At 39.5% G+C, this 26,749-nt stretch overlaps 1 protein-coding gene across 8 annotated transcripts in view; it reads right to left on the reverse strand.

Moving 5' to 3' along the window:
* Window positions 1–26,749, reverse strand: part of nfia (nuclear factor I/A) — a 192,226-nt gene that overhangs the window by 51,216 nt on the left and 114,261 nt on the right. For 5 of the 8 annotated variants that reach the window (XM_056447558.1, XM_056447557.1, XM_056447562.1 and 2 more), the window contains exons 3-6: window positions 17,501–17,566; window positions 6,175–6,249; window positions 3,318–3,377; window positions 174–291 (exon numbers count right to left, since the gene is read on the reverse strand). In XM_056447558.1, the coding sequence (XP_056303533.1) occupies window positions 174–291; window positions 3,318–3,377; window positions 6,175–6,249; window positions 17,501–17,566 (319 nt within the window). The remainder of the gene's footprint in view (window positions 1–173; window positions 292–3,317; window positions 3,378–6,174; window positions 6,250–17,500; window positions 17,567–26,749) is intronic. The other 3 variants (XM_056447559.1, XM_056447561.1, XM_056447564.1) reach the window with 1 other exon arrangement.

A 26,749-nucleotide genomic window follows, 5' to 3' on the forward strand; every position in this document is an offset into this window, starting at 1 on the left:
GGAGAGAGAAGGATCCAGGTGGACACACATATGCTGGAAGCTTGTGTAGCTCAGTCTCCTGCAGCCTCTTCGAATGCTCAGCCAACACATCAATCTCTGCCTCGGCTGATTAATTAAGACTCAGAGTGAAGAAGAGTATGTGTGCGTGCGTGAGTGTGTGTGTGCGCATGTACCTGCTAGAAGAAGTGCTGGGTAGGGGGCGCCTCATGGCCCCAGGGCTCATACTGTAGTAGGAAGAGCTGTCCAAGTCTGCCAACGAAAAGTTGGGCCCCGTCCCTGCCGCGATGGGCGCTGTCACACACAAACACACAAAGAAAAACACAAACATCAAGATTAAAGTACAAAGCCTTTAATCTTTATTTTCATGTTAGTAACACAAATTAAACTCATTTTTGGAGCAAATTGGTCCATTTTGCGACCAACATGCACTTCAAATACAAAATCTGACAAGAATGACATCAAACTGTAGGTCATTAACAAATTTTTACTTTGTTCAAGCAACAAAAACAAACAAACAAACTCAAAGACAGACGTAGACAAAACAACAGACAGACATACAGATAAACAAGATTTTCAATAAAAGTTACACGCACTTAAAAAAAAAAAAAGAGCTGAGCAAATCCCCACGTGCCCCTTTCTGTAGGTCATCGGCGAGCAGTGCTCTATCAAATGCCTTTGTCATACAGTACATAAAGCTGTGATGCCTCTTTATATTCATGGTGACTGAGACCACTATTTTTTGATGAGGACAGCACGAATGTGTAAGAGAGCGGTCCTGGTCCTGCATACCTAATAAGCTGGGTCTAGGCAGAGAGCGAAAGAGAGAGAGATGTATGTTGGGGGGAGTCGGACGGACGACAGAGTGGAAGACTGTGATAGACACGGTAATGGGCTGCCTAATTAACATTGGAAGAGGACACGGCTAAAGGGGCAAGTTGGACCAAAGGAGGGAGAGAGAGCCAGCGCACTAGCCAACAAGCTAAAAGTTGGACACGTAGGAAGCGAGAAAGGAAGTGCTATAATTTCTGAGTCATCTCTTTATGTTAACTTTTTTTTGGAAGGGGGGTGGGGGGTGGGCGGTCCTTCACTCTAATAGAAGTGGCAGCGGGGATTATTTATGACGTGCAGTAAAGCCGGCTGCATTTGCATGGCTAATAGTAGGATGTGAAGTAATTTGTGTGAGAGCTAACCTGGGCACTGGGCTGCAGTAACTCAGCCGGCCCTTGACGCGCATACACACACACATACACTCAAGCGCGCCCTCGTGCCGAAAGCGGCCGGCCCTGCTGCTGCAGTTTGGGTAGAAAAATGACCACACTGCAGTCTGTCTGACTGGAATGGAAATCAATCATAAAGGTAATCCGCAGTCTCTACCTCTTAAAGGCTTTATCAAGTGCTTTCGCTTGGAGGATTCCAAATGAAGCCTGTGGCTATCAGGCCGGCATTGATCTCTCTCTTCTCTCCTTCCCCCTCTGTTCTCGCTCTCTCTCTCTCTGTCTGATCTTTACTGCTTTACCTTTCAAGTTGCTGGGCGCAAAGTACATTAGCAAAATGTTTCAATCTATTCTATTTACTCAGTGCAGAGGAATGGCAGTGTGAGTTTACATATGCGCATGGGGGCGATGCAAAAATTAGCCACGCAAGATGGCTAAATTTGACAAAAATTCCCTTGGGGAATGTTCACAAACAACTTTATATATATATATATATATATATATATATATATATATATATATATATATATATATATATATATATATATATATATATATATATATATATATATATACATACACACACACACACACATATGCAGAGTACAAGTGTAATAAAAAGAACCAGGCAAACAGGTTTCAGACTGAAAGGTCAGCAAGTTACAGGAAGTTTGTTGTCAGGACAGCAAAGTGATCGAGCCTACTGAATGTGGCAGAGTTTTTTTTGTGTGTGTGTGTAGTCTCTTGTCTCAGGGGTTGACAATCCCTCTTAACATACACACAGACGTACACCTCCCCTTCACCCAAACACTGGCTGCTAAAGCATCTACAAAAGCTGGGGAGGCTATTCATTTGAAAAGAGCAGGGGGAGGAGGAAGAGAAAGAGAGAGAGAGAAAAAAAAAATCGGCTTTTGTTCAGGCCGGATTTTAAAATTGAAGCATTTGACAACAAAGGCAGCAGCAATCAACTTCAAAACCCTGGACGTCTGTTCACCCTGTCTTCCCCCCGCCTTACTCCTCATCGCTTTATTGAGCGAGAGGACCATGGCGTGATGGGATCTCATCTAGAGCTGGTCTGAAGTTGGTGAGCTTTGACAGGTCTTCAGTGAGCCTTTTTTGCTGGATCAGCTCCTGTGTGGATATAGACCTACAGCATAGGTCCAGAGTTCTCAGTCTAGAGAAGAGGGTTCACATGGGGGTGGACCTTACACCTTCACCATGTAGATTCCCATCAAATCAAATGAGAAGAGAATACAGCAGGAACATTGGTGGTGTAGTTTGCAGGTCAGTGTCCAGTTGAGGGAGGTCAAGAAGCAGTCCTGGACTCAGCATATTACTACTCCTGGTGAAAACACTCTGAACAACATGGCTGATAATATGCAGGTTACTGGTTTGCTACCTGCAAAGAGTGAGCTATGAGCTATCAGCAATGTACACTACATGTCATTTTTGATAAAGGTGTCTTCCTAATAACGCCCTTAAGTTGTTACAAACCTGTACCTGGATTTCAAAATGCTATGCTGTTCTACAGAAGAAACTAAATTATACAATTTTGGAACAACATAAAAGTGTGTACATTATGGCAGGATCAATAATCATATTTATCTTTATTTATCTTAATTATTGATAAAAATGTAGGACATCTCGCAGCAAGTTAGCGTTGATAAGATTCAAGCCCCATGCGTGCATTTGACTGCAGATGGCACTGCCCACTGGCAGGCTTCGGCCCAGTGTTGGCACAGTGCTGACAAGACTGGTAGGCGTATCCCCACTGGTGCTGCTCGGCAGTGTCTCAGCCACGGCAGCCCCTCTCCTACTCCATAATTCATCTGCTCCCCCTGTTTGGTCATATGGCTAAATGGTGCGTGCCAGCGCCCGGCCTTCGCCCAGGGATTTCCAGGTGTCCCTGCCCCTGGACCACACTGCCTTTCTGCTTGCCAACATTTCTGCAAGGCTCTTGCAGGCACACTAATAACAATAACCTCATCCTAATCCCGTATCCTCTCCTGTCTCTCTCTGTAGCCCTCACAATCTCCTCTGGAGAGGCTCTGAGAGGGCGGCAGCAACAGTAAAACTGGCTCATGTACAAGTCCTCTTGCTCACCTGAGCTTGACGGTGTGCCAAACTGTGGCTTGACAGTGTCCGACTTTATACGGGGGCCAGCTGTAGAGAAAAAAACAAACTCTAGGTGATAGTGGCTCTTACTGGGAACGTTTAAGAACACAAACACTGCAAGACTCAAGAAGGTAGAAGGGAGCAACTGATGAAGGAGGAGGGAGGATATGGAAAGGCGGACCCAATCTCCGAAATTACCCCAGCTTGGTATCGACTGGCCAATTATGTGGAGTTCCATTTACAAAAACGTAGCTGTAGTGGCTAACTTTATGGAGACTTTCATTTCGCTCTCCCCTATACTCCCGACTGCCCCTCCTTCTCACTCTCTCGTTCCCTTCCTCTCCTTTTTTGTGTGGTGCTTTAATAGGATATTGATCGACAGAAGCAGATTCGATTGGGCTGCCACTGAATTGTGTAATGGGTGCACAAAGCCAAGGTCATAGTGTATAGTCAGGGAAGAGCTAAGGCAGCCCGTTGTCCATTCAATATCACGACCTTTCATCTTCCGAACGGGCACGAGCCTGCACTCAACCCGTTCCCTGTTCGCTTAAATAAATCTGCCAGACGCTCCCACATAGAAGCCCCGACAGGAACTCCTCTGGGCAATTCATACACCACTTCAGCACACCAGATTACCCTCTTCTACCCATCTTCCAATCTGGTGCACTTACCCCTCTCTTCACTTCAATCAACAGCATCATCTCTGTGCCTTCCACACGAAGCTACCAAAGTCATGAATGTGCATGCATACAGCACTTTAATTCACAGTCACTCCATAGGGAGCAATCCTGTTAGAGGACTTATGCTAACTGTGGGCTTTGCTGACTGCTGAACTTCTTAGATGGTATTGCCCATTAAGGAAGGAAAGAGGTTGACACAGGAGTGTGAGACACCGCCAACTCTCCAGCCATTCTTTAGAGGATGGGAGATGATGAGTTTTCAAGATATTCAGCGGACTATTGTGTTTATCACTGCACATTTCAGAATTGAAGACTTGAACCTTTTCATTCACAGGAGTGACTGAAAGAATCATGAATGGCACAGAAGAATGTTCCCCTGGAAGCTTTTACACATTTTCTTTTAATTTTCAAACAAGTTTGTGTTGACAACTTTTGTGGTCCAGGACGGAAGAACACTTAAATTCCCAGAACGCATTACCTGTGTTGAATTACTCTGAATGGCACTTCACTAAATTCCTTTTCCTGTATAACTTCCTGTGGGGCTCAAGAGTAATGTGCTCTTTAGCCCAACATTGGCAACCCCCTGCTGACTAAAAGCCACTGGACTGTGGAGAGGAGAGGAGAATAAAGAGAGTGATGGGAAAAGAGAGCAGAACACTTTGATTTGAATCGAACATCCAGCATATGCCACCCAGCATTTGCTTTTCTTCTCAGTGTGTCACAGATGTTAGGATAAAAGCCGATCTCTCCGCAGAGCTGGATCAATTATGCATATTCCTTAATCTTGTTACCATCATACGCCAAGAGTTCTGATGCAGCACAGTACTGGCTGAGTTTTAATATCTCTGTCTTCCTCTCTCTCTCGATACCCTTCATCATTTCCCGCATTCATCGCATCCTTTTGCACTACCTCACACATGCATGCTGGACTCATGTTGACCCCTGCATTTCCTTCTGCCCGTCTGCTGTCACGTCGCCAGAATGTGGTGGCACCCAAATGTTTGTTCTCTCCAGACGCTGTCTTTGCGTTGGCAGGCACCGTGAGGGTTTTTGAAGGCAGACTGCGAGGTGAGACCACGGTGGGCTCTTTGCCCGGGCCCCATGACACCCTCTTCTCCTCTCCTTCGCCCGGGATTAGGTCACGGAGGAGTGTGATCAATGCACCTTTGATCAGAAGGCTCCAGCGAGTGCTGACAGGCGCTTTGGATCGGCTATTGTTAGCGGGTATCGACATGCACGTATGGATCGTGCTGCGCTCTGTCACTCTCCACCGTAGACGTCTGCAATTTTTAAAGGTCACGTTTTTTTACTCCCTTCCCATCCTCCCTACCTCCTCAGGAAAAGTCTGCTCTCCTCCTTCTGCATTCTGTTTTAATCTCTTTATAAATCCGGGAAAGACTCGATTGCTTCCTCAAGTTGTGAAAATACTCGCCATCATCAATTTACTTTTAAATTTAAACACCAAAACATGAACCCCCAGAAAAACTGCATTCTCACAATGTATAGCGTCTTCAAGCACAACAAATGACGAGTTATAAAAGAAACAGTCTGTACAAAGAAACTTAGTTTGTACTTTAGAAAGTCCAAGTGCTGTTGAACCGCACTGCACTGAAACACTTTCAGCTGACTGCTGCATTTCGCCGGTGTTTCGATTTCTAATGAGTGGAGGGATAGTGGATTCAACCCATTGTTCTGAAAAACCGAGCTGAGAAACCAAAGAAGCTTTCCTCCTGCACACTGGTTAATCACTAGCCTCATCCTACCTTTGGGCGGAATTTGAGACGCTTGAACTAACATGATTTGGACATTGTGGTTTTAATCTGCTAACGGCCTTCATGTAATAGGGCGAAACTGGTCTTAGGAAACCTCACTGCCACAAATAAAGCAAAGCTGAAGGTTGTGACCCTTCCACGACATCTTTATTGAATTCAACTAACTTGATTTTAGGTTGATTATGAAAACTCAATAAATTGATTTTAATGGTTCAAGTCAAATTATAACTGACCTAAGGAGTTTTTACTTAAAAGGTGGTACACTCTGAAAGGTAACACTGCATAAGATAATAAGACTTGTTTTTGGAGACTGATTCATTCATAAACAGATGAGTCAAAGACGCTCAAAGTCCCAAAAGAAATAAAAACGATTATAAGATGTGGAGATCTTACTCTGTGAGACTCGCACAAGCTCAGAGACGGTGAAGACACCTGATGTGACGAAACTGTCCTGGAAGCCAAGGTGCCCTAGGAGACAAAAATGAAAGAGGAGAAAGACTGTTATCTGAATGAACATGACAGAATACAGAGCAAAGACAGCCTCTATGTCAACAACACACTCACACGCACACATAGTCCCAGTGGGAAAGAGAATAGGGAGTGTTTTGAGTGACACAGAGGGTAGAGCACATCTGGATTCGGTCCCATGAGTGTCTGAAGTACAGTGGGGCAGAGGCGCAGTGCAGCACACACACACACACCAAGGAGCTGCATGTGAAGCCCAAGAATTCACAATTATTATCTGTTTACATATGATACGTGGTGGAATCTCGGTCAAAAGCATTCTTTGTTCGGTGTGCAGTCGGTTGCCTTTTCCAGCAGACAAACCACAATTACTGTGTTCATAATGCTGACTACAGCTGACCCAGGACTTGCCACACATCCTGCGGCCTCTTATTCTGCTGGAGGGGCCCATATCAGCCTCAGATTCAACCACAGACAACCAGACGACCCTAAACTCTATATCATTCAACACCACAGAATCAAAACATGCAGTCAGTGTGGCTTTCATGTCGCAAAATGACCTGCTCTAAAAAACTGCTGATATGGCAAGGCTGATCAACACAAGTTACGACTCCTTACAATATACAGCCAAAGGCAAAATTATTAGCCCTCCTGTGAAATTTGCATTCTTTTGCAATAAGAAAATCTTGTTTGCTATTAAAAATTGTTGTTTTATTGAGTTATAAGTCAATTTAAAAACATCTGAACACAAGAAAATCTTGTTTCTTGGCAGAAAAGCAGTTTTTATTTTTGTTTTTGATTATTTTCTCTGTTAAACACAAAAGATGAAGAAACTGAAAACGTGAAACCATTGACTTCCATAGCAGGAAAAATACATACTATGAAAGTCAATGCTAACAGGTTTCCAACATTTTTCTGAAAGAAACTTATAATGGTTTAAAAAGAGTAAAGAGTGTGTAAATGATGACAGAATTGTCACTTTTCTCCTTATTTGTCTCCTTAAGCCTTTAAATTGCACTTTAACCCTTTAAAGTGACTCTATAAAATTGTTAGGCCTTGAAACAATTATTATTTTAGTTTTTTTAAATAATAACCTATGGACAAAAGGTCAACCAGATGGTTACGGTGTCTATTGAAGGGTTAAGGCAAAGACTAGAGAATACACAAGACGTGTCACTGGTATCTTTATGAATAGGGAAAAGTGTAACGTCAATATGGTGAATAAAGGCCAATCTACCAGTACAGGAGCCAATCATCAATCGCTATGTGCCGAATAAATCCTGCCTTCTAGTACAGGAGCCAATCATCGATCACTATAGACTGACGATACTCCGGGGGAAGGGTTCAGACCAGACATAAGTTTCTGCAGATTTTGTGTGATTTGGATGTTTAGAAATGAAACTAAAGAGACCGTTGTTATTTAATTGTGTTGGTGATTCCTAATATGAAATTCAATCGTTAGTTTGGCAAGCAGTTTTGGAGAATTTGATGTTTCCCCATTCAGAGATAATGCCCAAGCATGCTGCCCGAGAGGCGTTTCAAAGACAGCCACCGAGTGAAATGACTTGCCTTAAAGGGACTTTGGTTAAGGTCTTTGCACACTGAAGTCCGAAATTTTTGTATGCGTTTTTTTGTATTCATATGTGAAAACTTCATTATGTAAACAAACATTACACACAGAGTCCGATGCGTATTAATTAATCCATTACAAAGAAATGCAAAACATTTCGGAGTCAATTCATATTTTGTGGAGGAATAGGCTGATATTGTGTTAATCCAATACTGCATGAAGGAGAGTTCAGCTCATAATCAAAGATCTGCACTGGATTATCCTGAAATGGAAAGTTTATTTTAGGAAATCAGTGGAATTGCGATACATTGCTTGTGATACTTCACAAATTCACATACGTAAACAAATCCTGAACAGAGACTGGCAGTACCAATAGACCTATAATAATAGATGGCAGCTGTGTTGACGTGTTGAAGCAACAGACAGAAAGCGGACTATGCTTTCAATTCTAGTCTATGGGCAGTACGTCAAATGTATCGAAACACATACACCAAACAGTAGCAGGACAGAGGTGCGTCAGTCACTGAATCCAGCATACTGTACAGTGGTTCACTGTCCACCACATTCTGTCTTTATTTTATGCACTGTGTTTGTCATAACGTTATCTGTAGCTCAAATGACGGCATTCTGTATTTAGCTTTTCGCTTGTTTGGTGGCTCTAAACTGCCAAAACACCTCTCAAAGTGCTTTTTCTGATGAAAAAAAATAAATAAATGACAGACGAAAGTTTCGGAGGCAGTGTGTCAATATGATTGACTCACTATGAGGTCACATTTTGGTTTAACGTGCGAAAATTATAGACGAAAATTTCGTATTCAGTGTCCAATAACCTTTAAGCTGAATACTACCATTGAAACAACTAGTAAAATATTATGTACTGTCATCATGATAAAGACTAAATACATTTGTTATTAAAACTAATATGTTTAAAAATTGAAAGCTAAAAAAAAATCTTTCTTTGGGAAATATTGTAGGAGGGCTAATCAGTTTGACTTCGACTGTATATACAGTAATATTTACTGGATGAGAAATAACTAGATTGCGATATAAACGTACATCGCTAGCAGGAACTGAAGGAAAGGGACAAACTTTGCAATAACTCTGCATTATGTAAATACATGTACAACTAAGAGACTTTATGTCTGAGACATCTCCAAGTTTTTTATAGATAGATATGGTGACAAGACAAATTGTTAAGTGATGTAGCTATTAAAACGACTTCCTCCACAGCTTTGGTGAGCTATAAAACCAACAATAGAAATGAGTTTAGTCTTGACTGGCTGGATGAGGAGACGTATAGCATGTGGACGGGCGGAATAATAAATAATAAAAACAGAGAGAGAGGGAGAGAAATGAGAGAGAGGGAGAGAGACAGAGGGAGGGGTAATATCTACGGCTCATTGCAAGAGAAAGTGCTGACATGAGCTAAAAGACTGCAGACCCGGAGAGCATTCCTGCGCAGATGCCCCTGAGATTGAGAAGAAGAGTGAGATAGAGTTTGTCCGGGGAGGTATCAGAAGAAGGGGAGACAGTATGTGGCAGAAAGTCAAGGTAAATTACCAAACAACAAAGCGACAAGGACAGTGGCGTATGGGGTCGAGAGTGAGAAAAGGCAAAAAAAAAAGCCAAAGTTTCCACACAGCTGTACATACTGTGAAACAACAATAATAAGCGAGCGCAAGTGAGGCGCACCATTACTTGGAAAATGGAGGGATGACGCAATGGGGCTGAGAAGGGAGAGAGAAAGCAAGCGAAGGGAAGGAGCCTTCGTCACTTGAATTCCAGTATAGGGAGCATATGCACCAGGAGTTCAGCGAGGGCATTTCCATGAGTGCCTCATATAGGGAGGCAGGGGCGAGGGAAGGGGCAGGGCTTCTATATCTCAACACGGATAATCACTCCCAGCTGTGTCCACTGTAGCGCTGCGCACACACACACACACACATACACACATGCAGGGAGGAGCCAAGGTTCGCCTTTCACAGCAGCACAGAGACCTCAACAAGCCTCCAGTGCAGCAACAAGAGCGCCGTGTGGAACTACACTTGGCCTCAGGAGTTGCAAACATATACTGTATCCATATCTGTAACATTTTTTGTTCAACATCATAAAGTTATTAACTATATTAGATGTTTTGGCAACTGTCCCACAATATTAAGTAAACTTTTAGCTTCTTAGTGTTGTGTAGCTAACTTAAAGTGGAATTCTACCTTTGTGAAACAGGATATTCAAAGAGGAAAAAGGTGCAGGGCCTGATTTTTTTTCACCAGGAAATGATTGAAATGTGAATAGCATCTGTTGCATACCAGACGCAAACGCTAACTAGCTAAAACAATGGCTGCTGTTTGTTTAAATGATCGAATGTAATGCACAGCCCTGATGTCATCAGATATGGAAAGTTGCTTGCAGCTACGTGCAATAAGAAACAACGTTGTGTAAAAGATACAACAAAAGGGGGCGGGGATAACGAAACATGTGTAGGCTGTACCAGAATGGAGTTAGCATATAAGTGCGTAAAAACCAATGGCCAAATTGATGTTAGTTTAATCTACCCAATAGAATGCCTGGTCTTGGTGGCCTGATAGATGATATTTAATTGAGTAAGTGATTTGGTTAAATTGGTTGATTAATTGCTTTGTTTTGAATAAGCGTTTTATGATGATTATTATTATAATTCATCTTGAATTTTACCTACCCACTGTACATTTGCAATTAGGTTCATCTATCTGCATTCCTCTGATTATTAATAGCAACCTGTACATATATGCATCTACTGTAAATCTCTGTTCATAGTTAATGCAACCTGTATATAGTGTTCATAGTACATCCATCTGTAAATATCACCTAATGTTTTTCTATAATATCTACTATTATAACTTATACCTGTATCCTGCACTTGCTGCTATTGCACTCCTGGTTAGACCTAAACTGCATTTCGTTGCCTTGTACTTGTACGTGTGTAATGACAAAAAAGTTGAATCTAATCTAATCTAATTATATGTATTATTATTTAACAAAATAGCATATGCAAGGCATTGTTTATGGACTGTTACTTAGAAGACGAAATTCAATAAAACAGGATAGGTTACTATAAAAATGGATACTGCTTGATTTTTCAGTCAGCAGTTGACTGGTTATTGAAAAGTACTCACAAAAACAATGGCTAAATTGATTGAATATCCTAATAGAATGCATAGTATTACACTGGGCTATACGGAATTGATTTGAATTGGGACAACATGAAGAAATTAAGTTAGTTTATTAGTTTTTACAAATGTAAGTGGATTGAACATAAAACATTTAAGTTGTCCCCCCCCCCCCAAAAAAAACGTCAAGAATTGCATTTTCAGCTCATTTTAAATAAGTCGTTTGAACAAGCATCAAAGTGTAATATACTGTACACAGTATATACACATTACATCAGATGAAAAGAACTGTTTAAGGGACTGTCACTGCAAGTAAACACAGACTTCATTCAAACCAAACTGAATGTGACCAAATATTTTTATGAATAAATGCTTATTTCCCATACTGCTATGGGGCTAAGTAAGTGAATAAGCCCTCAAATGAATGCTTAAATGCTCTGTATACCTATTCAGACAAAGTGAGTACAAATACAGAAATTCTGCTCACAACTAGGTCCAACGTTGCAATATTACCCTAAAAACTTACCAAAATGTAAAATAAATAAATAAATAAATCTTTAATTCCTACATCAGAGGCCTCCTAAAACAATATCTTATCAATTTAAAAAAATTTTTTTTTTCTATATTTGGGTCTTACGGGATAAATAAGTAGTAAAAACATTTGTTTCGAGTGCACTGATCAGAGATTTAAAGTCATTTACGAGGCGGAGCAAGTTATTTAATTTTGATTAAGAATTACAAAGAGTATTTTTTCTCCGCATAACCAGGATGAGAATTGTGTATACTGACAATTATCATTATACACAATTATAAAGAAGGAATGAGTAAAAAAAAAAGTTTAACAATAAATGCAAAGTTTGATTTTATAAATCTGTAACTAATTGGAGTGTAAAAACTGATAATTATATATCCAGCGTGCAGCCAGACTAGAATGTAAATTAATTAAAACAATGGCTAAATTGTAATAGATCGCATGGCCTTGGTGATGTCATCAGATATACAAAGCTGTTTTAGAGGCAGAACAAGTTACACAATTAAGCTTTTCTCAATTCTCAATTACATTTATTAAGAACAGTCAAATTAGATCATCACTTTTTTAAAACACAGATATGGTTCCTCAAAAATTTATGAAAATTACATTTTTAACAGACAATAATGCGACAAAAATGAATAGCTTCTGCTATCCTCTGCCGGACATTTAACAACTTTCCATAAACAAGCCTCATTAGAGGCTGTAAACTATTGTTTAACCACTTTTAATAGCTTCTTATCAACTGTCTTTAACTTTTCTTGTGCTGTCCTTTGTTATGGATTTCTCACCTCCCATCTCTCTTTCTCTGAGAGAGAGAGCGGGCGCTTGTAAAGGAGAGGATATCCTCTGGCCTTATCTAATAGTCTGTGGATTGTGCAACGGCTGCCCCGTCCCAGAAAGACAGCAGCCCACTTTGTGAAAGTGCACGTAGCATGGAGCACAAGGGTCAAGGTTTACCAGCAAAAACAAACGATGGGAAAAAAAAAAAAAACTGGTCATGTTTTTCTGCATCAGGGACAAGAGGGAGCGAGAAATGAGGGAGAAATGGAGGTGGTGACAAGGAAAAGGTGGAAGTGTGTGACGGCCTTATGAAAATATTCAAAAGTCAGTATAAGGAGTCAGTGGTCCTAAAAAGAAGAGTTCACTCACAAAGAAAAGTTCTGTCAACAATTACCCACCCTCATGGCATTCAAAAGCCGCATGACTGCTTCTCTTTTTTCCACAGAACCCAAAATATGATTTTACATTCTGCTGTAGTGCTCATATTTCATTTTCACTATACACAACCTTAGAATTTATGCACTGCAAATGAACTACAAACATACACTAAAAATGTACACTACAAAAGTTTTGAGTCAGTTTTTTTTCCCAATGTTTTTTTTTTCAGTAAATTATTCTGTTTATTAAGAGGGCATTTATGAAATGTAAAAAATTGATAAATTTATTAATTTTAAATAACTGCTTTTTTATTGTATGTTGTTTTAAATGAAGTTATTGCTCCAGTCATTATTGCTTTTATTACTATTACCATTAATAATAATAATAATAATAATAATAATAACAATGACAACAACAACAACAATAATTCATTCATTTATTTTCTTTTCGGCTTAGTCCCTTTATTATTCTGGGGTCACCACAGCAGAATGAACCGGCAACTTATCCAGCACATGTTTTACACAGCAGCTGCTCTTCCAACTGCAACCCATCACTAGGAAACATCCATATACACTCATTCAAACACATACACTATGGACTATTTTAGCATACCCAATTCACCTATACCACATGTCTTTTGGACTTGTGGGGGAAACCGGAGCACCTGGAGGAAACCCACGCGAACACAGGGAGAAAATGCAAACTTCACACAGAAATGCCAACTGACCCAGCAGAGGCTCGACCTAGCGACCTTCTTGCTGTGAGGCGACAGCACTACCCACTGCGTCGCCAATAAAAAAAAAAATAATAAAATAATAATAAATGATAATAAAATAATAATAATAATAATAATAATAATAATAATAATAATAATAGAGTGATTTCTGAAGGATCATGTGACTGGAGTAATGAAGCTGAATATTCATCATTAAAATCACTAAAATAAATGATAAATTAAATTATAAACTACTTTTGAACAGTTATATTATAGTGGAAGAACGTTTCACAATTTTACAATTTATACTGTATTTTTGATTAAATGCAGCCTTGGTAAGCAGGATAAACTTTTTTAAAACCATTTTAAAATCCTACTGACCCCAAACTTTTGACTGGTAGTGTAAGTACAATATATTGCAAATAATTTAATACGAATATTAATTAAAAAAAATGCTATAATAGTTGTTAAAAAAACGAATAATGCAAAAATATAGAATTTTATTCATTTTATTAATCGTTATTATTAGCTATTTAATATAACATCCTTTATCATTTCACAATATGACTCTCATAATTATATTATAGATTAAATATACATTTTTCCCCCCTGCGATCCTTTCATGGTCACTAAATAGAAAAGCAAAAATAGCATGTAAAATAATAATAATAATAATAATTATTATTATTATATATATATATACATATATATATATATATATATATATATATATATATATATATATACATATATATATATATATATATATATATATATATATATATATATATATATATATATATATATATACATATATATATATATATATATATATATATATATACATATATATATATATATATATATATATATATACATATATATATATATATATACATATACATATATATATATATATACATATATATACATATATATATATATATATACATATACATATATATATATATATACATATACATATATATATATATATACATATACATATATATATATATATATATATATATATATATATATATATATATATATATATATATATATATACTCAGTTAAAGACAAAGGAAATAATAATATAATAATAATAATAATAATAATAATAATAATAATAATAATAATAATAATAATAATAATAATAATAATAATAATAATAAATATATTTAGAGTTAAATATAAAGGAAACAATAACAATATTATTATTAATAATAATAAATACAGTTAAAGATAAAGGAAATAATAATAATAATATTAATAATAATAATAAATACAGTTAAAGACAAGCAAATAATAATAATGATAATAATAAAAATGATAATAATAATAATAGAAATAATAATAATAATAATTATATATATACAGTTAAAGACAGAGCAAATAATAATAATAATAATAATAATAATAATAATAATAATAATAATAATAATAATAATAATAATAATAAATGTATATACAGGTAAAGACAAAGCAAATAATTAATATAATAATAATAAAAATAAAAATGCAAAAGACAAAATTACTAGCCCTCCTGTGAATTTTTTTTCTGCAAGCAAGAAATTTTTCACAGTATTTCCTATAATATTTCTTTTTCTATTATTTTTCAGCTAGAATAAAAGCTGTTTTCTTTTTTAAATTTTAAGATCACTTTAAGATCAATATTATTAGCCCCCTTAAGTTATTTTTTCCCCAATTGCCTTAACAAGTCATAGTTTTAAAATGACTTGCCTAATTACCCTAACTTGCCTAATAAACCTAATTAAGCCTTTAAATTGCACTTTAAAGTGAGTACAAGTGTCTTGAAAAATATCCAGTAAAATATTATGTCCTGTCATCATGACAAAGATAAATGTCTGTTATTAGAAATGAGTTATTAAAACTATTATGTTTAGAAATGGGTTGTAAAAATCTACAGAAATTGGTGAAAAAAAATATAAAAGAATTCAAATTTAACAGGAGGGCTAATAATTCTGACTTTAATTGAATATATACAGCAGAACTTGTGTGTTTCAAAAAAGAAAAAAAGGTAGTTTGAATAAAACTAGGCCCTTTACAGTAAGTTAAGTGTATCTCCAGTTTGCATATATTGTTTTTAGATCCAGCAGGTCATAGGCTGCTGATCCGAGCCCAGTATGTGCATTAAAAGGGATGAAACAGAACAAGGCCTCTCAGATTGCACAGGGTGACAGCATTTCTGTGTTGGGACTGGCCTGCCTGTACTGCCTCGGATCAAAACTGCAAATAATCCGACGATCATGGACGACAGATACAGATACCAGATGGAGCGAGTTTGTACGGGAGAGAAAAATATGAAAAAAAAGACATTAGCGGAGTGATTATGTGCAGCCTATATCGGCACAACGGGGTGATCTTCAGTTCAACGACGAGAGAGAGAGAGATGAAAAGATAATATCAGCTACATGCAGGATGAGAGAGATGAACACGCTCATCTGTCTGTATCCTCTAATCTGAGTAAACAGGCCCATGTTGGTGTCACACACAAGGGCGTGGAAATAATAGCTCCAGCTTCAGAGCGCACATCTGTGATAATCTTGGAAGTTAGGAGGAAAATATGCCTTATAATCCGGTGTTGGGGGACACACAAGTAACGGAGCTCCGGGGGAGGATAAAGAGGGACTTTTTTCGACATCGTTCTCTGTTTAAACTCAAGCAAACAGGCGACTGTTTCCATTCAATCATCGTGTTTATGTTTTCATAAACTGTAAATCAGTCGACACAGACTTTTTCATTGTCCGCTAATAATTTGTAAACACACACAAAATCAGCGGAATCGCTGCCCTGTGTTTGTTTTACAAGAGGCCGTTTAGAACAATTCTCCGTCTGCGCTGGAGAGACGCCACTTTTCGCGCAAGTTTACGAAAGCGCAATCCTCTTAAGAGTAATCACCCACCTCAGACTTACACAAACAGAGGAGACCTAGCAAATCCTACAGTTTCAAACAACATCAAAACTTTGCAAACTAGACCCAATATTGCTGACCTGGCTAACAAACACTAGTGTGATTCAACACCTGGCCCCATTTGGGTTCAATTTTAGGAAACACTGATGAAGACCAGATTCAGTGTACCTGTGAACATAAGGCTTCCACAAAGTTTTGTTATATATATATTTTTACATTGATGCTATTGAATCAACATTGAGTATGACGTTTGTAAATTAATCTGTTTTTCTCTAATCTAACAGTTAAAAAAGAATATAAAAAAGATATATGAGCAATTCCATGCAAATGTCAACCTTGACAAACCCAAAAATTAGGTTTTCACCAAAATACGGAAACTGTTTCTAAGTATTTTATGTAAGCAAGTATTTTACAATACTTTAGAAATACTCAAAAATGTCTCTGTCAATGTTTTCAAAGTATTATATTTGATTTACCAAAGTCACACAAGTGGCAATTTCACGTCACATCCAAAATAGAGAGGTGTCACATCCATAAAAACACTTTTACCTTGCTTTTCTCTAAAGCAAACTCGATCCCTGAAGGGCCGCAGCTCTGCACAGTATTGCTCCAACCCTAATCAATCACAGCTCTATAAGGGTCTTCAGAGCTCTTTTACGCTCTTAAACAATAAGAGTGCTACAAAACATCCATAGAACCATTATGTTCCACAAAATGTTCTTTATAATGGAAACATTTATGGTTCTCCAAATAATCTTCTCCATTTTTTGTGTGAGTAAAGGACATTAAAAAAAATCTGTTTTCCACTATAAAGAAAGCTTCATAGAATACAGTGGTTTTATGTAACCTTTTGGGAAAGGGGATACTGTTAAAGGTAAACGTTTCACAAGACATATTACAAGTTATATGATTTAAATATAATATATATTATCTTATTTTCTCAGGGTAATGAAACTGTGGAAATGTATAGTGTTTGGATTTTAAAGGCCAATATAGACATTTTATTTTAAAGTGTGTTATTTTGGGAGATTATGAACGGACAATGGATGTTAAAAGCTTTTAGATAAAGAACCCCTATAAGAAGTTATCTTGTGTACATGAGTTAAAGCCAGAACTTTAACGTAAACTGAATAACATTCTGCATTTGTACATACTGTATACATTTCTGTATATATTGGGAAATATAAGCAGACATTACCATTTTCTGGCTGGTCCTTGATGTCGCCTTCACTGGGCTGGTTCGGACTGTCAGACTGCCCTGCTTCTGTTAAAGAACCACAAAGAGAGAGAAAGACAGACAGTGACTCTTTTGTTTCTCGACCGCATTGAAATCATGCACTTGACAGCCTCTTGAAATCTGTGTTTCCACAGTCTGAATACTCGGATAGCAAACGTCTAGTCCAGAGCACCAAGGAATCACCGGCGAGCGTGCTGACCGTGCAGTCTGGCTGCCAAGTGCGCACTGGTCATACAGGTGAAACCCTATGCTGATGTGTGTACGCAGGAGGCCACCGTGTTGGCGGTTCAATAGAGCTGACTCCTGCCACGGTAGGCCGACAGACAAATGCATATCACGCAAAAATACTCTTTCATCAACGTTGATAATTTATTTTGACATCAAAATCACAGAAGCTATGCAACTGTTAAATATTTCTGGATACTGATTAAAAATATGATTTGAAGATCCTACCTGCGATCAATCAATTGTCAGACATAATTGTAAATCTCAGCTTACATTTATTATCACTCTGACCAAAGGGAAGTTATTGGAAAAGAAGGTCTGACTGTACTCTAGCCAATGTCCTTTTGGCACACGGCTCGGCAGGTCAGACCGACAGTGTGGCCTGGGCTGTGAATTCACACTGAGTGTGCTATTTGCAGCCGAGGCACTTATGGAAATAAGTCTAGAGAGAGAAAGCCTTCAGACCTGGGTGTACTGCATAAAAAAGGCCCTATAAATTTGATGGGCTCCGATTTCTCCAAAGAAGTGCTCTTTAACGGTGCCATTAGCCGAGATAGCAATGATTTGGTCCGAGACGTTAAGGGGAACTTTCGCAAAAATTCACCCCAGTCACTTTAACTCTTCTGCTACAGCCAAAAATGGCAAAGAAAACCTTTAAGATGATTTAGATGCTAGGTTGAGTATTGATTTCCCACTGGAGATAAAATAGTCATTCTACTAGAAATATCCCCAATGTCATGCCAGCAAACAAAATGCTTAGGGAATTTTTCCAACTTAAGAAACTCATATATAACGAAAGGTAAAAAAAGTGAACAAAAATTGCTGCACAAATGTCAGTTTGCAATAAATCAAGGAAGCGCAACTTTTTGATAAAGGAAGAAAAAACAAAAGCCAGACCCCTACCACCACTACAAAAAAAGGTTTGGCCAGCCCCTTCATCTGCTCCTAGACAAAGTAAACAATTTAGGGCCTTGTTTGCATTCAGCTCAGCATTGCCGTCTGCATCAACAGTTTAAAACAAAGGCAATCTGAAGAGTGGACTGAAAAAAAAAAAACACACGCAGCAACACCCCCCGCCCCAGCAACAGCCCAGAGATATGTGAAAGAGCAACGAAGGGGGCCGGGACACCGGGTGCCGGGTGGGTGCGAGTGTGCGGGGACTTTCACACACTCTCCCAGTTGCCCTCCGCGGACCAAGTGCTCTCTCACACAGCGCCCATTGCTAATTAAATATGCAAATGAGGCGTGAGACCCAGACTCTGTGTGTCACATCTGCATTTACCCCCTGTCGAGGGCCCTCAGAGAGCGAGGGGGACACAAAAAAACCCTCCCCTCAGAAATAAACAACAAAAAAAGACACTAAACAACAAACAACTAAATACCGTGCACAAACAGGCCCATTCACCATGCCTAAATCCTCTATACAAGAGCATAACAAGCCACTCTATGGGCCGCCGACTGAAAGACAGAGGAGGGATGGTTCCTGCCTATCTCTAATTTTGTTCTCACACCATCAAAAAGATGGGAACGGCGCTCGGGTGTGAGAGAAGAAAAGCAACCTGGAGTGACTCAGTCAACGCGTTATTCCGCCTCGTTTCGAAAACCGAATTCATTATCAAACAATCAAAAAGAGATAGAGGTAAAAGGATGCCGTTTAGCATCTGATAACTAGTTTAATTTAATTGAGACAGGCTCAGGTTGCTTCACATAGTAAAGCCTATAAGAAAAGTAACCCGCAGTGACTATCAAACAATCAAACAAATTGATATGATATATAAGTATATGATAAAGCAAAGTTTAATTTAGGTGAACTTAGGTTGTTTAACATGGTGGAACTTAGTGGCAAAGCAACCAAAAGTGAGTCAAAGTTTTGTTTAGCCTCAATTTGACGATGAAATTAATTACCGAACAATAAAAAAGGACAATTAATTAAAAAGATGAGCATTTAGCATTCACTAACCACCTTGGACTAATTGGGATAGGCTCAGATCAATTTATTCTGTTGAACTGATATTAAAAGCAACCTGTAGTGAACTGTTAGTTAACATGCTATTCCGGCTCAATTTAACACCAGAATTCATTATTGAATATTTGAAAAGAAACGTTGAGGTAAAAAGACGTTGTTTAGCATCTGATAACTAGTTTAATTTAATTGAGACAGGCTCAGGTTGCTTCACATAGTAAAGTCTATGAGAAAAGTAACCCGCAGTGACCAAACAAATATGTAGATGTAAATGAAGTTGTCGGTTAGCATATGATATCAAACAAAGTTTAATGTAAGCAGACTTAGGTTGTTTAACATGGTGTAACTTAGTGGCAAAGCAACCAAGAGTGATTCAAAGTTTTCTTTAGCCTCAATTTGACCATGAAATTTTTCATCAAACCATTAAAAAAAGGAAAATTAAGTAAAATTATTAGCATTTAGCATTCGCTAACAACCTTGGGCTAATTAAGATAAGCCAAGATCACTTCATTCTGTTGAACTGATAGTAAAAGCAACCTGTAGTGAATAATTGTTAGTTAACATGCTATTCCGGCTCAATTTAACAGCAGAATTCAGTATTGAATACTTGAAAAGAAACATTGAGGTAAAAAGACGTTGTTTAGCATCTGATAACAAGCTCGGGCTAATTGAGAGACTCATGTTGCTTCGTTTGTGGAACCGATAGGAACGTGGCTGAATTAGTCAGCGAGGTGATTCCCTAATTAGATCATTAGGACTGGCTCGCGGCGGCAGGCAGGTTGGGTAGGAGTGTTATACCCCCTGGCCTGCCTCCGACTCTTCCTCTCCCAGGCCAGGCCGAGGGCTTCAGGGGGGAGCACACATGCACTCACACACACAAACACACACACCGCCTGGTCTGTTTCATTATGCATGCACTAAACCATCTGTACTTCTCGCAGGTCCGCTTGTCCCAACCCGCCGCTTTCTCACCAAGTGCTTTGCTGTAATCCAATTGTGTGTTAAAACCCCGCTTTCAAAAGGCCCTTTACACAGTGGGCTCAGGAACACGAAGGCCCATAAAAGGAGGCAGAAACTTAATTTAGAAATACAAACGGGCCTTTCTGGAGTATCAATGGAAGGTGAAGCTCCAGGGATTGGAGCATTGTTTCCACAAGTATCATCCCCCAGATTTTTCTTTTTTTTTTCTTTCAGGCTGCCACAGACATTATGAGATGGTGGGTGCCGAATTCCTGCATAGTTACACTCAAGACTGTCCGGACTATACACGAAACTCTGAAGGGCTCGGTTTGAGTGTGATCGTTACAACACTGTATTACTGGAGAGTCACATATTTGAGCTATGATGCATGTTATATAAAAAATATCTTGGGGGGGGGGGGGTGTAATATGTAATAATTTCTGGGAACTGCAATGACTCACAGATGGGGAACATGTTGATGAAACCTGAAGTTGTGAGCAGTAAGGGAGGAAAGGTAAGAAAGTCATTCAAGTGAGCGACAACTAAACGTATTTATCTAAAAGTATAAAGTGCAATATGCTAACCGTTGTTCCATATTTCAGATGAGACATTAAACTGAGGTCTTAACTCTTTGTAGTTGTTAAAAATTCCAAGACGTCCTTTGAAAACAGTAGGGGTTTAACCCTGGCCAAAATTTGCCCATTGGCTTCAGTCCGTCATGGCCTCCTAAACAACCCCAGATCATAATTGGCTTCATCACTCCTCACTCGTTTCCTCTCTGCCAATCAGCTGGTGTGTGGTGTGCGGTTTGGCACAATATGGCTGCCATTGTGTCATCCAGATGGATGCTGCACACTGGTGGTGGATGAGGAGATTCCCCCCAATGTGTAAAGCGCTTTAAGAAATTATTAATTACTGCTTCGTATTTTTGGCAGAACCTTTAAATAAGAGGCCTATTTGTAGAAGTCTTCAATGAAAAGACTTCTTCTTAAAAATTCCTACTGACCCCAACAGTATTGAAAGCAAGTTGAGGCACTTCATCATCATTTCAAAACAAGACTGGTTGTCATTTTTCTGTGCAAGGAAGTGGAGATAGCCGTTTGTTTCCGTCAGGCCGCTGCCCGTGTGCAGTGTTTGAGTAACCCTGACCTCTCCCCCTGCGCTTTTACGTCACACCGTATTTAATAAGAGGCAGTGTTTAGACAGGACCCTTCTGCTTCTCCTCTATAGATCAGCCCGTTGCCGAGGCCTGTGCTGTTTTTCTTCTCTCGTGGAGCGTTGCTTGTTTACACTGCTGTTTTCGGAGGACCGGGAAGCGAGACGGGAGAGGATAGTGTTACAGGCCGTGTTTACAGATCCTGTCTGGATTTTGAATAGTAATACTGGTGTATGTTTTCTTTCCTTCTTTTGTATCTATTGAGAAATGCAGAATGCACTTTTAAGGACAGGGACCAAGGTAGGGAGTCCTAGGAGCTTTGATGTGCTTCAGTCAAGCTCATTCACCAAAGCTGGTGTGTTTAAAAAAAAAGGGAGCAGAATCCACTCTGCGGTCGCCCAGTGATGACATTATGGGATCATTGTGGTACAGTAAACCATCTATTGCAACCCCGGAAAAAGCAATAAAACTAGCCAAGTCTCAATTATTCTTTTGTCAGTGTGACTTGAGCTATTCCCCCCTGCAAATATAAAGCTACACCAGACTATAACAAAAAGCTATCAATAAGTGTTAGTGGGGTAAAGGAATGCCATGTTGCCTTACTTGAACTTGTAAATCAGCTCTTGTGCTAGCAGTGTAAGACAAGCTGTCTGGATTGCCAAGCTACCGTTACCAAGACACAAAAGCGGGACATTCCTGAATTATTTGAGTCCTCGTTCCCCTTGGACTGGTGGGGGCATTTGGGAACAAGATATCATTATTACCTAATGCAGGATACGAAGGGTGTGTAATGAAAAGCTAGCATAGAAAAGTCAATAGGCTGGTTTTAAAACCTAGCTAGCTGTCCTGCTTTCTACCCTGGTACCATCTGTATCTGAAACGTAACACTGTAACTGGCTAGTGGGCTGTTAGGATGTTGCTCAGCTAACAATGTTGTTTTCTTACAAGAATAAACATCAACAAAAAGCAACCTAACAAAAGTAACAAACTTTTACTTGTGAATAACTATGTAGAAACCAAACTTGACATAAGTTACTAGAACTAATTTGTCGGCAGTTATTTTAGCCAAACATTATCCAGTATCAAGTTGTGCAAAACCCAGTGGGTAACATTTTCACTTCATGTGATATAACAATGTACACCTGTTCTCTATGCAGTCTGTAGTGCCCTTCGGCCCAAACATACACAGATCCAACTCTACGCGGTGCACCAGAACATAACCTTAGTCTCTCTATCCTGCTCTCTCTAGCTGATCGAAACATTCCAGAGAGAGAGAAGGAAAAGTGGACCATCCTCAATGCTAGAAGCCCCTCTATGGGAAAAGATGTATTCCCCTGGCCTGTAGGCAAACCCTTTATTTCTTACTAAGCGCTGTGCTTCTTGACTCCCCTGATATGAACTAGTTTCTAGGAAAAGGCAGGAAAGGCAAGCAGAGGAGGAGGAGGAGGAGGAGGAGAAAAAGTTCTTGGCCTTTTCCCAGGAAGGGAGAGAGAGAGAATCAGAATCCCAGAATTCCCCTGGGATATGGTGAAATATACAGCCCTGGGGCCACTTTCAATTTACTCTCTGCAGTTCTCTTTCACTCTCTCCCTCTCTAAATAGCCGGGCTGTGAGAGAGAAGACGAAGCTGTCAGGGATCTAATGTGTACCGCGACCTCCTGTAGCCCTGATGTGGAGAAATAGAAAGATCGCGAGTGGGTCAAGTGTCTGTGTGAGCATGGATTCCTCAAAGGGAGTATGAGGAGAGGGGAACATCCGCAACACCAAACCAGAGACGAACAAAAAAACAAAAATACATTAGTCTTCAACAGTAAGATTGAATTTAAAATAGCAAAATGAAGTGATTAGGCAAAAATGAGACCTCTGGAAACATCCAGGCCAAAAGTAGCATGCGCTATTCCAAACAAAAAGCCACATTGTTGGGATGCTTTCTTCCGCAAGCTGCAGACACATCCTGTCTTTGTCTTCAGAGCGTCTCTTGCTTGCTCTAGTGGAACACACATGGTGGCACAGGTAGAGGAGTTTGTCCTTGTTCTGACAGCAGTGATCTTTCAACAAATACAGTCTGAAAAAAGGAACCGGGCTCTCCATGTGGCCCCTGGGGTCCAGGAGTACAACACAATAGGTAGTACAGGAAATGTTATCCCTGATTCTGAGCCTGTGTGCACTGCAGGGAGAGAAGAATGCCTGTGTTTGACCTCTGTCAGGCCTGATTTCCTGCCCAAGCAGAGTTGTGTCTAAGGACACGGTACAGAAACTGAAAAAAAAGTGTTGTCAGTTTGATTGTCATTTGCCAGAGATCTAATCTCAGTGAGTACCGTGAGACCCTCCTTTTGTGGCACAGGAGTCTGTGTATGTACGTGTGTACTGTAATTCATCGCTCTCCAAGAGGCCAGCTGACAGCCTCCAGCTGCAGACGGCAAGGAGACGTGCGACATACATAGAGGGTGTTCATTGCTGTCAGGATCATGGACACACCTGTCTCCACAACAACTACCGCCTGTAGCCAGGTAGTCCATCTCCAACTGACATGGAGGTGTCAATGCTTGCCACAGTCATCATGCTGACAGTGAAGTGAAAGATGTTTGGAGACCCTTTTTTACACAAGCTCCCGAAGACCAAACAAGAGATACAAAGGAGTTACACACACGAACGTCCTAACTATAGAAAGAAACCATATTACCAATAAATAGTTTGGGGGATTTTTTCATACATTCAAACTGAAATAGTAAGTTGCGAAGGTTCATATCATAAGGTTATTATAACCATATCATATCATAACTTATTTTACATTGCACTAAAGTGCCTAGAACTCCTAGCTATAGCAAAGATCCCAATAAGTAAAGCAATGCATTGGTACTTGCTATTGCTCATTCATGGCAGGTTGTACTCTGAATTTAAAATGGGGTCAAGGAATGCTCTCATTTTAGATAACTTGATTGGCCGAAATTTGAATAATACAAGATGCGTCATCAATACTCTGGTCCACTTTCCCTAAAAATGTTCAATAATTTTTTGTTGTTGTTTATACAGGGCCAGTTTAACCCATAAACATGGCTGTACACGTCAATAAATGCTGGGCGACATGCGCACTGTTCATGGCACAGTAGGATGTGCTTGGCTAGCCAGCGAGAAGCCTAGTCTCAAACCCCCGTTTCAGAATGAGTGAAAATAGAAAGTCTCCATGATCTTGGCAGTAGGACGCTTGGAGAGAAAAAAAAAAAAAAAAAAAAGATGGGGTGATTCAATTTGGCAGCCAACTTTTTCACTCCCTCTTTCGTTGTCTTCCTCTCTCTCCCTCTATTTGCTCGCTCTCTTCCTTGGAGAGTGGCTGGCTGTAGCCCGTGTTTGGAACAGACTTGAAGACACTTGCCAAGGCTGAAGCGTACACCGCCAGGGATGCACTACCCAGCCCGCAACTTCCCCTGCAATGCACTTCTCTCCAGCCGCTTCCGACTGAGGAAACCCCCCCGGAAGCCTGGCCACTAGAAAGAGCGGCCACCCACAACTCTGCATATCAAAACAGCAACAACAACAGCAACAAAAAAGGCACATCATGCTGGGAAAAAAGCCAATAAAGAAAGGTAGAGTCATGTAGTAGTAAAAATAAAAATGATACTATTGTACAGCGTATTCCATATGATAATACTTGCATAACTTAACGCTATCCTAATATTTCCTGTTGGTCTACAGTGAGGATTCAGGCCTAAGCAACTAACCAACAATAAAAAAAGGACAAATTATGCAATTCGCCAAGAAACGCGCTCCTTATTGATTTTTCATTTTATATTGATTGATTTAATTCACCCGATGAATGGAAATGATAAAAACTCATTTCAAAATGTAGCAGGGCTCAATACTTTGGGTTGCTACAATGCTCTTGTGCACTTTCTAAATTTCCCATAAATCAGCCCGTGTCCATAACTCACGTACAGTAAGTGTTGCATAAACAATCTCCCCACAGCCCACAAAACAAGGCACTACGTTCAAAGCCTTGACACAAGCTCTATATTGTCTAGATGGCAGAGTCGTTTTTATTTATGCCGCGCAATTGTGCCGTGAATTAGAATTCAGTAGCGATCGTTTCAAGGGAAGTAAAAAGTCTTTGGACTAATGCTCAGTTGTGAACGGCGACTGGGTCCAAGTCCCTGGCGTACACCCGGAGCATTCATGGAGATGCCAGCCAAAAGTCTAGCTTGTCATTTCAACCCTTCCAGGCCCTTAAACTAATAGAGAGAAGAAAAAAACAAGGGAGGGCGTGAAAAACAGATACAACGATCGTGTGCTGTTTCAATCATGGCTGAAGGACAAGAAACCATTCCAGCGTCCAACTCATGTCAAAATAGATGGGCGAATGAAAGCTGACAATTTCAAGTAGGATGTTAAATTGCATTTTCACCCCACATGTGGAAATATAATACTATCACGCTCTGCTCCAACACTGTTGCTCCTCCCCTACGCCTCCATTTTGTGCCGATCGCATTTTGTGCCACCATTTTGAGGCGCTTGCATCTCGACGGGGACACAAAAAAACGAAACAATCGGCCCTGTCAGGTGAGACTCTCATTGCCTGTGTGTGGTAATTGAACTTGAGACTATTCAAACACAATACTTCTAATAATAAAAAAACGCAATGGCATACGTAAACAAAAGGCAGGGGAAATCGTGCCAAAATCCCCATTTAAAAAGCAACTCGTTGGCGCTCTTCATCGTCCTTTTTTTTCTCTCCCTCTGCCACACAAGCTTATCCCAACCATAGCTGCTAAATCGTCCTGCCAGGCACAGCCATACTGACAGAATCACGTTAGCTGCTCCTATTGTTGGATGACACAGAAAACGCCGTTGCCAAGAAGTTTACTGCCAAGTTCAACAACATCCTGGTTTTAAAAAAAATGGAGGGAAAAAA

This window comes from Danio aesculapii, chromosome 22, assembly GCF_903798145.1.
Source record: "Danio aesculapii chromosome 22, fDanAes4.1, whole genome shotgun sequence".
In the NCBI taxonomy this organism is placed as follows: Eukaryota; Metazoa; Chordata; class Actinopteri; order Cypriniformes; family Danionidae; genus Danio; species Danio aesculapii.